Source organism: Haemaphysalis longicornis, unplaced genomic scaffold (genome assembly GCF_048455015.1).
Source record: "Haemaphysalis longicornis isolate Haplotype H1 unplaced genomic scaffold, Haemaphysalis longicornis Haplotype H1 scaffold_4, whole genome shotgun sequence".
NCBI classification, from domain to species: Eukaryota; Metazoa; Arthropoda; class Arachnida; order Ixodida; family Ixodidae; genus Haemaphysalis; species Haemaphysalis longicornis.
This window is the reverse complement of record NW_027526361.1, coordinates 182,943,826-182,958,122: the sequence shown is the minus strand read 5'-3', so window position 1 is coordinate 182,958,122 and position 14,297 is coordinate 182,943,826. Positions and strand designations below refer to the sequence as shown.

General features: G+C 50.6%; 1 protein-coding gene across 1 annotated transcript in view; it reads right to left on the bottom strand.

The window, feature by feature from the left end:
- Nucleotides 1-7,983: 7,983 nt before the first annotated feature.
- LOC144180136 (glutamate receptor ionotropic, delta-2-like) overlaps nucleotides 7,984-14,297 on the bottom strand; it is a 61,835-nt gene continuing 55,521 nt past the window's right edge. The window contains exons 4-5 of the mRNA XM_077708528.1: nucleotides 13,871-14,100; nucleotides 7,984-8,124 (exon numbers count right to left, since the gene is read on the bottom strand). Coding sequence (XP_077564654.1) covers nucleotides 7,984-8,124; nucleotides 13,871-14,100 — 371 coding nt within the window. The remainder of the gene's footprint in view (nucleotides 8,125-13,870; nucleotides 14,101-14,297) is intronic.

Here is a 14,297-nt window from a genome sequence, read left to right as displayed (position 1 = left end):
GGGCAAAGCATCAATGGCAGCATTTATTGCAAAGTGCAAATCAAATACACTGCATACAGACTAATCGTAGGCCATGACGGTAACACTGGGAGCGAGGCATTAAACAACGCTAGAGATCGAGATGGTTCGACTCACCCAAGGCATACCGGAGCAGCGGAGCGCTGCTCGTGCGAGCGCGGGTGCAGTCTCCCAGCTCGTCCGGACGCGTCCTTTGTGGCGCGTTCCCCCAGGTCAGGACCAGCGCGCCGAAACGTCCGCGCGCTACCGGATCCCGAAGACAAGAGAGCGTCCCCTCGTCATGCTACGTCCCACCAGACTTCGCCTTACGGTGGCGCTAGTATCGAGGAAGAACTGGTTCTCGGGTAAGGCAGAGGGGAAAAGGGTCAACGCTTCCACCAGGGCGCAAACAAACCGTCCGGTCGCTGGCGCCCTCCCGTATGGTTCCCGTCGCGTGAGCGAGGCGCGTGTGCACGCCGGCCGCAACGGGAAGCTAGCCAGAAAAGGGGTTCGCGTGAAAGTCGCGATCCCCACAACTGATATCACCTTGAATTTATTGACACTGAGACAAGTTGAAACTTGGCGAAAAAAGTTTATTGACGCCACCCACCCTCTCATTTTTTTTTACTCAATAAAACGTTTTGCCTCCTCCTCCTGCTCCTCCTCCTTCGCAAAAAATTATATCGAAGGCACACGAACAACGGTAAAAACATTCCACAATTTTTTAGCGTGAAATCTGCATGAAGTACGCTTACCTATATATATAGAACGGCCGTTTAATTGACTAGTCATCTCTGGGATTGCCAGTGAAACTGCAACGCAAACTTGGGCACTTTCCAGTCCGGTAGCCGCACGGCGTTCGCCCACTGTTTGCGGCGTTCTCCATCGCTTGGGAACCTATAAACGGCGGCGATTGCAAACAAAGGATGAATGCACACCAATGTACAGCAATACTTGTCAGCGGAATGATGCACTAACCGGTGGAAAGTGACGCCTAATTCCTTGGGTACCGATCGCGACTTGCAGCCTGGCACCGAGCATTGCGGCATTGTTAGAGCGAGCCGCTTCGCAAACCTGCTGCGGCCGCACTGAAGACGTGTAACAGTGTAACCGCGCGTTTAGGTTCACGGTCACGCGCTGCAAAACGGCCTTCTACCTGCCTATCAGCTGATTTCCGCCGGCTCGGCGCTGGCAGATGCAGACGACAAGAGAGGCGATACAGGACGGAGGAGGCGGAGAAGGTGCACCGAGAGAGAGAGAGGCAAAAAGAGTCCGCCAATGGCATGGAGGGCCAATGGTCCGCCATTCGACTTACAGAAATGGCGTTTCCGGCTGCGCTGGGTGTGACGTCAGGGCCTCTCCTAAGCTTTTCTTTCCTCCATGGTGGAGATCATTGACTGATTGTGGGGTTTAACGCACCGACGCAACGCAGGCGATGAGGCGCGCCGTAGTGGAGGGCTCCGGATTAGTTTTGAGCACCTGGGGATCTTTTTCGTGCGCCGAAATCTCGTACACACGGGCGTTTTTTGCTTTTCGCCTCCATCAGAAAAGCGGCCGCCGCGGCCGGGAATCGAACCCGCGACCTCGTTCTCAGCAGCGCAACGCCTTAGCCACTGAGCCACCGCGGCGGGTCTAAGTGGAGATCAGTGGTTTGACATAATGCCGATCTTCTCAATCCAACTCAATGTTCCCGCGCTCACACTGCTCGCGTGGCATCTGGCGAGGAAACGCACCACCGGCCTCTTTTTAAAGCAAAGCTTTCTATCTCTACCGGCCAACGGTGCTTTGGTGGCCTGCGGGACAAGAAACTCCCAACGCGGATGGGAAGGTGGAGGGCGGTTTTCCCTCAAGCGGGATTCACACGACGGAGAAACCCTCTCACTGAGGCGGACGGATATGTGACGTCAACACCACGTGACCTTATTTTCCGTCTTGGTGGCGCATCCACACGTGCGGAGCTGCCCGGAGTGACTAGCAGACGACAGCGCGGAGGAAGCGAGGGCGAGGCTCGCTTCCTCCACGCGAGCCTCGCCCTGTGTGCCAAAAACTGGTTCCATTCCCTACGGAGGGCCGCCGCCGCCGAGCGAAAACATGCGGTGGCATTTTCTTTCCCGGAGCATCCGCGGGCGAACCCCACCGAGGGGCGGAGCCTAAAACCGGTCACGTGAGCGGCTTCCGAGGGCCAAAAAGAGAGGGGTTCTCCGTCGTGTGAATCCCGCTTCACGGAGCACACTGTAGATGGCGCGGCGAATTTACCCAGCGTTCCCCACGCGCACACGCTGGCTGGCGCATCGGCGCGACCTGGCTTTGTCATCTGCTTTAGCGACAGTTGATTTGGGCCCATTGCGAGCTTCCTTCGCACAGATTCATTAAATTGTTCGACAGCACCTCCTCGGTAACCGGGACACGACAGAATTAGGTGGTCGTACGGCAAAGATGCATCAAAGATTGGTTTGCAGGGAACGAAAACAAAATGCAGAGGCCACATATAGACATCTTGCCGCTAAACAAACACTACCTTTTGTGCACTGCTTGCCACGAATGGTACTCCGTTTTCTAAACTGGTGAATACCAATTCGGTTGTGTTTTAAGGCGTATTACAAAAGTCGAAAGAAGCAACTGGTTCTGATAAATAGCGATTATAAGAGTTCCCATAGCTTAATAGCAATGCTGAAACTTACTAAAATAACTAGTTTAAATCGGTATAAATGGGAATCACTAAGCTCACATGCCGAATTATTTCGGTGTCAGCGCTTGTGTCGGGCGGTGATGTAGCCCGAGCTAGCACACCAGAATGGCTAGGATCCGCTGTTTCACCCTTCGAAAGACGCTCCTCGCCGTTCTCTTTCTGCCAACGGACGTCCGGGCTACAGCGGCGGGGTCCGCTGCTCTAGCCTGGCCGTGGCCGACGCTTCTGCGTACGGGACACCGCCCCTGCGAATTCTAGGTTACGGCAGGCAGAATCTCTGGTTTCACTCTTTGTAGAGCCACGTGTGTGAATTCAAGTGGCGTCGCATGGGAAATTGTTGTGTGTGTCGTTTAGAGCTTTGCTTTCCAACCCCCTCCAAAGTGTAAATTGGAGCCAATTTTTTTAACTCGTTGTTTTTTTCCTTTGCTATCGTAAAAATCTTTGGAACGTGTGTTGGGAACTAAAATAACGTTGCTTATGTCACTTATGTCTCTTATGTACTGACATCTTACACGAAACACGCCTGATGCTTCTTTGGCGGTGGATAAACTGAAGTCGCATGAACAATGCGAATGGTATTAGTGGTTTTGAATGGTGTTGCATATACATACCTCTAGTCCAAGAATTTTTTCAACTTTTGCAATGGAGGGAGAGTCAGACAGCCGACAGACAGAGGAAAGGTGGACAGACAGGCCCTTTTTTGTGTTTGGGTAGCCGAAGAATGACTATCATCTTCAAAAAGACGATGACCTCGTAGGACATAGCTTTCGGATTTCACGATGGCAGCGGCCAAGCGCCTCATATCCTTTCATTTGAAATACAAACAGCGTGATTCCAAGGACGGATGAAAAGTACGGCAACCCACTCGATATGCTGAAGCGGCTGTTTCGTCATGCAGCGCTGATTATCAATGACGGTATGAGCAAGTTCGCAATCTTCGCGAACTCAATTTGGAAAAGGTAGATCAACTGCACAAGAAACCTAAACAAGTAAATATTAAAGCAGAGCTTCAGTGTTTTCACTAATGGCGTCTGTAACGATAATGCGCCCTGCAGGAAGGCCAACTTTCTCTGACGACGATGATGATTGTTGGTCAAGTTTAGCAAAATTAAAATGCTTCCCTGCGGGGCTTCGCGATAGCGCCGCTACGCCCCCTCCGCCGAACATGACGTTAGGCCTTACGCCATGTAGTGAGGTGAAAATCGGCAGCCCTTACACACAAGCCGACGCAGGATGAGAATGGCGTTGTTCTGCGCGCCGTAAGGCTGTGAACCACGAGATGTTAGGCCTAACTTCCCAATTTGAGGTTTACATCACATCTCGGGGTTTGACACCATAAATCCACACCCGCTCGAAAAATTGCTCACTAAACGCCAAGCCGGTAGCGATTCGCGCCGTACACCCCAAACCCAAACGCTAGGCCTACGGAGTGCACACCCGAGAGTTGCTGTGGGTTTTCTGGAAAACGAACACCAAGCATGCGTTTTCCAGAAAACCCACAGCAACTCTCTGGTGTGCACTCCGTAGTGAATGGGAACGAGATGGCGCACGACCTCGCGCGAGAAATGACACGCCGCACGAGGACTGCAGACACCGCCTCGGAGAGATTTACTCCCCTCCTGACATATACAGAAATGACGCAACATCTACGTCTAGCCCGACGCACCCTTCCCCCACCCCACCGACACCTATCTATCGAGCAGGCACACCACTACCGTTCCTTGCAAACAACCACCTCTCCCCACCCAGAAAGAGTCTGCCACTGCTCCGAAGAAATTACGTCCCCTAGCTGCCCCTTCTGTGGAGCAGACTGCACTCTTTTCCACATGGTTGGTGGATGCCCCTCTCACCCTTTCCCCAAGCCGAATCCTTACAACTCTCCCGAGCTCTGGAGGCGCGCCCTGTCCAGCTCATGCCTGTCCGACCAACTTCGACTGGTGGAGCGGGCTGTAGCGGCTGGCAAGGCATATGGGGTCCTGGACTGAGGACTTCACCTCCTGAAGAGTCCCCGCAACCTTTTCCCTCAATAAAAATGTTTATCCTCCTCCTCCTTTTCTGGAAAAGGGGTGTGTACCTCAAGAGTAGCACATACTCGCACTGTGGGATTGGCAAACCAAAGAATCCATCACGAGAAAGCTTCGCGTTCCACCATCGTCCTCGTGAGACAGAGGGGCGCATGATTTTAAATCGTTACCATGATCATTATCAGCCTATTTCGGTGCACTGCATAAAGAAGGCCTTTCTCATGGACTTCCAAGCGATCCTGTCCTGCGCGGTCCGAGTCCATTCTTTGCTACCGAATTTCCTTATTTTTGTCACTCTATCAGGTGAATGGTGTTAATCTGCCTGTAGTCCCCTCTTTTTGAACCCACCCCGCTGCCGTAGTGGTTGCCATTTCACCTCGTTACAAGTTGAGCCCAAGCCTATTGTTTCTTTATTTTCCATCGACCGCCCGAGTTGTTTTTTTTATCCGAGACGCTCGTTTTCTGAATATAAAGGTTTCTCAAATCACCTTTTGTTCCATGGTGTGCTTGGCTGACTGAATGTTTTTTTTTTGTAGGTGTTAAATCTTGATTGTTGGGTTTAACGCTCCCTCGCTTCGTGGACCTGCGCAATCAGGCGCGCCGTAGTAATTTTGACAACCTGCGTATTTTTAACGAGCGCCGAAATTTCGACACATGGGCGTTTTCGCTTTTCGCCTCCAGTAGGAAAGCAGGCTCCGTGGCCGTGATAGACACCACGTCCTTGGGCTCAGCAGAACGACTAATTAGCCAATGAGCCACCGCACCGGGTGCAGATGTTCAGTTGGGCGCACATCTCGTGCCCTGTCTCTCATCACCGGCAATACGCGTTTTTTATTAGCGTTTTTTGCGGAGTATTACCATTTAAAAGTTCTATGTTTATGTCAGTTCACCGGATTTGACTGAGTTTGTAAAACTCTGTGTTCCATGTTTGAAGAAGTATTACAAGTCACCACTCCGCGCGTGAGCAAACATTTATAGACTACAGCTTCAATTATTATTGGGCAAAACCTTAGCGCGTGAAAGCACGAATAAGAATCCACACAATAAAATCGGATGCGCCATCACAGACCATTTTACTTGTCCGGCTAAGATATGGAATTATCATACTTTCGTGTCGACATGAACGTTCATATGGGCCTTTTTGTGAATGTGGTGATGACAATAATTGCCTTTTTAATGGCGCAAAGCCAGCAAAGGGCAAAGGACACTAAAAACCTTCACAGATGTGGTACTTACGCAGCGCTGAAGGCGTCCCTGTAGAAGCAGCCCTTGTGCATCGCCAGCGACATGATGGTGGTGCCGAGGTGGCCCGATGATACTTGGATGCCCTTCGCGTCCCGGTCATGCAGGGCGGCGCGCAGTCCCCGGAAGGTGTCGATGTAGGCGTACTTCTCGCGGAGCGCCTTGTCGAGCCCTTCTTGTTTATCTCGCACCAGCCGGTCCGGTCCGGCAGCGATGGACTTTCGCACTAACGTGAACATCTCGTCGGGAGCCGCCTGCGTGCATGCCATGACGGTTGCCATCTCTTGTCCTTTGTCGAAGTATATTGTTCAGACGGGCGGATTTTTGGCACTAACTTCGAATAAAAAAACATGTAGCCTGCAGTAAAAGAAAAACCATTACATAAGCGGGAAGGCTGATTAGCTGCCTATATTTGAATTAACGGAATTTAAATTGAATTCTCAGACGTCACCGTTCGTTCAAGCTGTGCCAAAATGGCTAAGAATTTGGCAGTGCCATAGAAGCCAAGCGTGCCGGAGCCTGATTTTATTTCTCAGACAAACCTGTGATTCCAAATGTTAAAGAGTTACTAGATGTAATCAACGTACCATTTACTGTGCATGCAGTTTTGCAGAGCACAGTGCATGAGAATGAAAGAAGAAAATGAAGCATGGGAGAGAGAGAGAGAGATAAATAGATAGAGAGAGAAAATAAATATTTTTATTTATCGAGCAGAGGCTGATAGGTGTGCCTCGCCCCGTGGAAGACATCCATAGTCCGGGGTGCCTTGACGTCGGCTGGCCGTCCGTGCTGTGGTCACCAGATTGAGCTGGATATGCGGGTCTGCACTGGCCAGGGAAGCCCTCCACTGCTCGAAGGGTTGGTTGGGAAGTGGGGGCAAGTCAGGAGTACGCTACTACTCCCATATCATATGGTAGCGCGTGCCAGGCTGGGGAAAGCACAGCGGAAAGGTTGTTGGGTGAGGAAGATAAGGTGAAGGTGGGTGGGATGTGGGTAGGCATCTGGAGCCGCAACCAAGGTGTACCTTCCTGCCTGGATTGGCGCCAGTGTGGCGGTGGGAGTATACGGCGTGTTTGCTTTAAATGATCGAGATTCTCTATGTAGCCACCAAGTGGGCGGGGTTGATCTTGAGGGGGTATACATTGGCCACCGTCGGCAATGGCTCGGTGTATCAATGGAAGGAAGGTCAGTTTGCACGCCACTGGGGATCATCTTTCTGCAGTATTGCGGGTAGAGATGACTACAGTACACAACCTGGGCACATCTGTATAACCATGCTTTTTACAGCAAAGGTTTAAGGAAACAGTGACCCTGTCTGTACCCGACCGAAAAGGCGTTGCGCGATTTAAAAATAGCGTCGCGCAGGTACGAATTAAGGCAAAGAGTTCCAACTCTGTACTGGACGAGCGCCTCATTTCCATCTATAGGCCACTGCTGGACAGTGGATGCGACCTTCTGGTTTTTAATTGAGAAAAGGAGCAAAACCTACGGATAAAGGTTAGCGCTATTCTTTATTTGTAACAAATCACTGTGAATGACCAATAACTGATTCTTCCCGAACATTACTCAAACTACAGTAAGCAGATTAGTTAAAGAAGGGTTTCTAAGCCCGAAGCTTCCGAAGCTTTAGCAGTGCTGTTCAGCGCCGTAGCGACGGGCCACGGGTTGGTCGTGACCGCAGTAAATAGTTAATGGGAGATGGAAGAAAGACTTCAGGAAACACTGGTAGAATTTACTTTGTTTAGACAGAAAAGGCTGGCAGAAGTAACGTGGCTTGCTGCTCTATTTAGTCAACAGCGTCCATGTCGGCATCGCCAAACGGTGATTGTGATGAAGTGATGATTTCTATGATACTATTACGTGGCGGAAGGACATAAGTGACCCGAGGAATCGTTAAGAATGATGAGCGGTATCTACTTTCTTGTATTCAGAGGGTCTTGCTTGGTGGTGTGCGCCACTGCCCGTTTCGGGATTTTCTCGTCACAGAGAGACTAGCACGTAGTGTTAGGCTTCTGTTCCCATGACCACCGATTAAATCGTCGTCTCATCCACCATTGTTGGCCTCAGTATTCCTGACGCCTTAACCTGCTTGGTTGAAGACGCCGAGTCATCTTCAATCACGCCTTCCCGCATCACACCCTCTCGGAGCAGGAAGATGCCTGATGAAGGTGCCTGTGCCGCACCGGCAAGGGGCAGCCCCGGAGCTCCATGGTCATGCCCATGACCCCAGGCGAGTGCCCCCAGTCATTTCCCATCGATGGCAGACTTACGTATACGACGCACCATGGCATGAACACTAGTTTTAATCGTCCCAGCCCAGTACCCCGGTGCGCCTTGAAGGGCCTTGGACGTTTATTCATCACCTTGATAATATCCCTGCTAAAAGCCAGAGTTCACCTTGCCCATCATTGCCATCTGCGGCGGTACGAACTTCAGCACTGTTCGTTGTAATCACATCATTCTTATTCATCATCCGACCGTCGGCTGCGGCCTCGACCTGGATGGTCACGTTCTGTGAGATTCCGTTCCCTTGTGGGTATACAGGCCCGCATTTCCTGTGCGCACCCAGCAGCATCTAGTGCTTCGCAAAGAACACTGCTTTTATTGAACAGCTAATAGAGGTTCACCGTTCTGCCTCAGTAGCCTAGGGATAGAATTGTCGATTTTGGAGCGAAAGCCACGTGTAAGAAAGAAATACAATGATGCATTGTTGTTCTTTTTATTCGCGATCTGTGTTGCTGTGGTCTCACCTTTTATGTCGATTTAAAAACGGGGCGTGGCATATAAACGCGTTTAAATACGATGATAATGAGAGGATTTTTATGACACAAGGACCGCAAAGAGCAAAGAGCGCTAAAGGAAAAATTACCAGTGGCTTAGCTGGGCTGTGCGAGGATATACGTAGCGTGAGCTAAGGTTCAGCTTGCTATTCTTAGCTTTCGTGGTTGTCTAGAATTGGCTCTTCATCATGCCTACTGCTGCTTCAATGACACGAACACGGTATACGCATTACGTGACACATGTATATTTATGAAGCGGCTCCGGCGCAGCGTCACTAATCGCCCCATAGCTAAGCTGGTTCCTCAGGTGCACGCAGGTGTTCCTGCGAAGTATGAGCTATCGGTTCCATACCTGGCCACCCCTCGTATGATCATCAAGTGTACCGGGCCCCGACGCGTGGAACGGAGGTCGGCGAAGACGCTGGGCGCGTGGGGTGTGCGAGAGACGCCGGGCAGCGAGCAACGTTCTGTGCGCCATGTGAAGTCACTGCTCTTCGCGCATGCGTGGCCTGGCTCTCCAGGAGCCTCGCGAAACTGCTCAACCTCGGCCAGTGTAGCTCACGCTAAAAAAACGTTTTAATACGTTTACCATTGCCCCGGAAGGGACGGGGTTGCATCTTGGAACAAAATATCATTCGCCATTGAACCGGATACTATGCAATGAGACTAGGCAGAAATGGGCAGTGGCGCACACCACCCAGACAGAACGTCTGAAGAGGCGAAATTGGAGTGCGGCGCGTAGCCCCGACACAAGTTATTATGACCACCTTATATTTCATCGCCTCATCAACCATGATATATCCTCCCGGGACAACCCAAAAGCCATACTAGCCCTAGGTTTAAAAGGGGCATTCGATAATGTCAGCCAAACAGCCATACTCAATCACCTAACGGCCTAAACTGCGGGCAACGTACCTACACCTACGTTCGAGACTTCCTCGAAGGCCGAAAAGCTATTCTCAAAGTGGGTGACTTGAAATCAGATCCCGTTTTCCTCTGCAAGAAGGGCACACCCCAGGGTGGCGTTCTATCCCCTTGCAATTTAACATAGCCCTAGTTTGTCTCCCTCCGCTCCTGGCTGCCGTACCAGGCATACGCCATGGATTATATGCGGACGATATTACCATATGGACCATTCATGGATCAGTAGCGGACATGGAAAACAATACAGCAGGCGGTTGACATAGTCATTCAATATGCACGGCAGTGTAGCCTAGAATGCTCGCCACAGAAATCTGAGCTGCTGATCGTTTCAGAAAGGAAGAAACTCTCTCCTCGATTGCCAACCATCTCCCTACAAATGGACGGCCATGGAATTGTTCCGACTCCCCAGGTCAGAATTTTGGGCACGCTTTTCCAAGCGGATCGGTCGAACACCCAACTGCTCAACAGACTTAAGAACACCACAGAGCAAGTATCGCACATGATCCGCAGGATTAGTACCAAGACGAGGGGTATGCGAGAGGAGGATGTGCTCAGGCTGGTTCAAGCCTTCGTCGTGTCTAGGGTCACTTACTCCCTCCCCTACGCCATACTCTCCAAGACCGAAAAGGACAAGGTGGAAGCCCTGATACGCAAGGCGTACAAACTAGCATTATGGCTACCTGTTACCACCTCAACGCAGAAACTTTTGCGGTTGGTAGTCCACAATACCTTAGATGAATTATTGGAAGCCCAGCATTTGACCCAACTCTTACGCCTGAGCTCTACCCCTACCGGTAGAGCCATTCTGTCTCAAGTACACCTGCGCTCTCCTTTGAAGCACCCGCAGGCGGATGCGACTCAGCTTCTCGATGAGGTTTGCAAGTTCATTGATGTAGCCCCACTACCACGCAACATGCATCGGACACATCACGAGGCTCGTAGGGAAGCCAGAGCGAAAGCTATTCTTAATCAATTCAGTCGAAACTCTGCCACAGTCTATACAGACACCGCTTCATATCCCGGGCGAAGAGCTATGACCGCTGTGGTTTCTACTACCGAAAACCTCGTTACATGCGCATCAATTCCCACCATCCACTCTCTGCAGGCGGAGGAAGCGGCCATCTCCCTAGCGATTGCACAAACTTCGGCAGAAATAATAATCACAGACAGCCAACAAGCCTGTACAACCTTCTCCAGCGGTTGCATATCCTCCTGGACATCGCGTACGGATTATTTCTGCTCCAGCCCACTCCGCCGTGTCTGGCAACGAAGCTCCCCATCAACGTGCCCGAGAGTTGACCCACCGGGCAAGCCAGGAGTTCGGCGAGCAGTGGCAGGTCTCCCCTCTCTTGTCGTTCCACGAAATCGCTCAGCATTACCTTCTGGAACGCATGCTATATCCTCCTGCGCACAAACGCCTCACCAAACAAGAAGAGTGCCACCTCCCAGGCGTTCGGACAAACACATTTCCACACCCCACTAGAGCCCACCTTCTGGCCCCCACCCGGTACTCCTCGCAATGCCGCTTCTGCGAGGCTCTGGGCACCCTCTACCATATTTTGTGGGGCTGTGATAAGAACCCCACCTACCCCCCCCCCTGCCTTTCCCCTCCCCTGAGCACTGGGAGAGAGCACTGTCCAGCTCTGATCCTGACGACCAGCTTTGGTTGGTGCAGCGAACCCGAAAGCCGGCAAGGGGTCCTGGAATGATGACTCTTCCTCAGGGCTGACAACTTCAGATACACATTTATTCCTCCTCCTCGCCTAAGTAGCACTGTCGCCGGGTTACAGTATTGTTACGATGGAGATGCGAACAATTTACAGTCCCTGTACATTAGCAGTCTATTTACAAATGATTACAACATTCGTCGACGAATGCCTCCCCCACTTCTGGTTGCAACTCAGCCACGTGGCCTCGGCATTTTGCTCCTTATGGAATTTAAGAAAGCGTTCGATAATGCACAACCATAGAGAGAGGGGACTTGGTGGGTGGCTAAGTAGGTTTCTGGAGGGCTTTCTGCTGGAACATTCCTATAAGGTATTGGTGGGAGAACAGTTCTCTAGCCCTCGAGTGCTTGAGCGAGGTGTGCCCCAAGATGCCGTCTTAAGCCCGGTACTATTTAACATCTTGGTGGTTGAACTTCCCATAGTGCTTCGCAAGGTTCCGTGGCTAAGAAATCCTATTTATACCGATCACGCGACGCTCTAGATGGCAAAAGGAGGTAACAGGACACAACAACGTACCGTCCAGCAAGGTACTGACTCACAGTGGAGTTTTTTCGAAATCGTGGTCTTAAACTCTCACCAGGAAAAACGACGTAAATGGTATGTACATGTTAGCGGGGACCCCCGGACATCCAACTGCACCTCCATGACGAAGGTGTGCGCAGAGGTTTTAAAGGCCGCATATTGGGCCTCGTAGAAGAGGTAAACCTTCGCAACCAAACTAAAGTTGGCGCACTATAAGATACCTGCCAACGACTTCTGGACATACTCAAACGGGGAGGAGATTATGAGTGGGGTTGTTATACCAAGACGTTCCTTCACCCACACCGATGATTCATTCAATCTAGGACACTATACGTACTATCGTGCCTCTGCCGTACTAAGACCCAAGTTAGTAAGCTGTATTTTTTGAACAGGCGGGACATAAAAATAGTCCTCGGCCTTCCAGCCCAGACTCCCAACTTGGACCTCTACACAGGGGCTGGCAAGAACACCCTTGCCGACCTCACTTCCGACAGGCATATAGCGCAGCAGAATCTACTAGCTATGGCACCTGGCGGTCGTTGCATCATAAAGCAACATCGCAAACAGCAGCCACAATGGCCCAAAAGGAAGTTCCCGCAAGCACCGTGGACACCAGATGTGCCCGTGTGTTTAGTTTAACGAACGGTAAGATATTGGAGGCTTCGAAATGAAGACCGTATCTGCAGTGGTCTCAAACTGATCAGGGAATCATTAAAAACGGGCTTAAACAGCCAAGGAGGATAGAGCTGCAGCCCAGTCGCAAAAGGTCAACAGGAGTTGCCTGCAAGGACACAAGCTAGACCACTAGGATCACCTAGTAATAGAACCACCAGGGTAACGTTGTGTGTCACTAACGGCTCTGCTAAAAGTAGAGGAATACCTATGACTCGATGGATAGATGCGGGAATTTTGTGGTAAAGATAGTTTGGGCATGGCGGGCTAGGACAAGTTGGATGTTAAAGGGGGGACGATGAGGTTAGGGGGTGGAGGAGAAAGCGCTACCGACACGGTCTTGCGGAAAAGATTCATGCAACTAGGGTATCATCCTGAGCGTCGCTGATTAAATGGCGGCTATAACGGGAGCCGCCGGCGTCATCATGGATATTTTGGGACAGCGCGCCATGTGCTCGGCTTTGTACTCAATCAATGCCATTATTTTAATCGGTCAGGGTTCTAGAAACTGCACTTTAGAAGCAATAAGTGGAATTAGAATTTCTGCAATAGAGGTAGCTGGTTTCACGTTTCCATCGCTGTGGCACTGGAGTAACTCTGGCAGAAGGTTTTTTTTTCTAAAACCGGCGGAGTTCAATTTTTAAACATTTTCTGATGGCCGTGGCCTCCCTTCAGCATAGAACAAACAGGTTGTGTACGCGAAATAGTGATAATTGGTTCATACCTAAATTTCCTAATACCTATAAATTACAGTCACTGCAGCACAACTTGCCATACATTCTTAATGAATATAAACATATCATAAATTACAACATTAAAGAATTGAGAAAACATTTTTGTAAGCTATAACCATTTTTTTCTACAGCATTTGGCTATCCATCCTCTAATTTATTGCACATTGCGTTCGGTGGGTTGTTAAAGCGTTAATTTTGTTTGCTGCCAAAAGTTAGAGTTAGTGTAATTCTAATTGCGGAACTTGATGTGAAATTCCATTTGTGCTTGTATATCCGGGTACCACGGTTAGCGTACAACTATGTATTCCTGTGTATTTAGCTTCTAGTGGTGTAATAAGAAATTTTGGCTTTTTGTGTGTGTTCAGTGCTGGTTGCCAATGTGCCCGTTGCCAAACTCAGGGCAAGGACCTTTGCCAAGCTGCTGCATGGCAGCTTTTTGTTCTTGCCCTAGCATTCGTGTTGTTCATTGTTAAAGAGTGCTGAAATAAAATGAAATGAAATGACATAAGTGAAATTTAGGAGGGGCGCGTGCAAATAAAGAGGCGACGTCAGCGCGCACCTCGATGAGCGTGTGCTGGGCGGTGGCTTTGGCCGTTCCGGCGCCGTACTCTCCCGATTTGAGGGCGGCCTGCAGCCTCTGGGCCGTGTCGACGGGCGGCGAGTAGGTGGGCACGGTCATGAAGGAAAGCAGTAGGCAGCTGTACGAGCTTGACGCCACCAGGGACAGCAGCAGCCAAGCGGCCAACAGGACGCGGAAGCTCAGAGTCCGGTACTCGCACTTCAACTCGCCTGCGAGGGATCATCGTGTCGTGAACAAGCACAGGTAGAAGTGACGTACTCCTTTCCCACTGACAGCAATTCATTTGTCAGCTGAGTGTAAAAACAGCGCTGATACCTAAATTCCGAAACTAAACACAAAAATTCCCCGCATTTCCCCGAGGCGAAGAATGTGAAAGTGCGAATGCACGAGTTGAATTTGCGCGGTT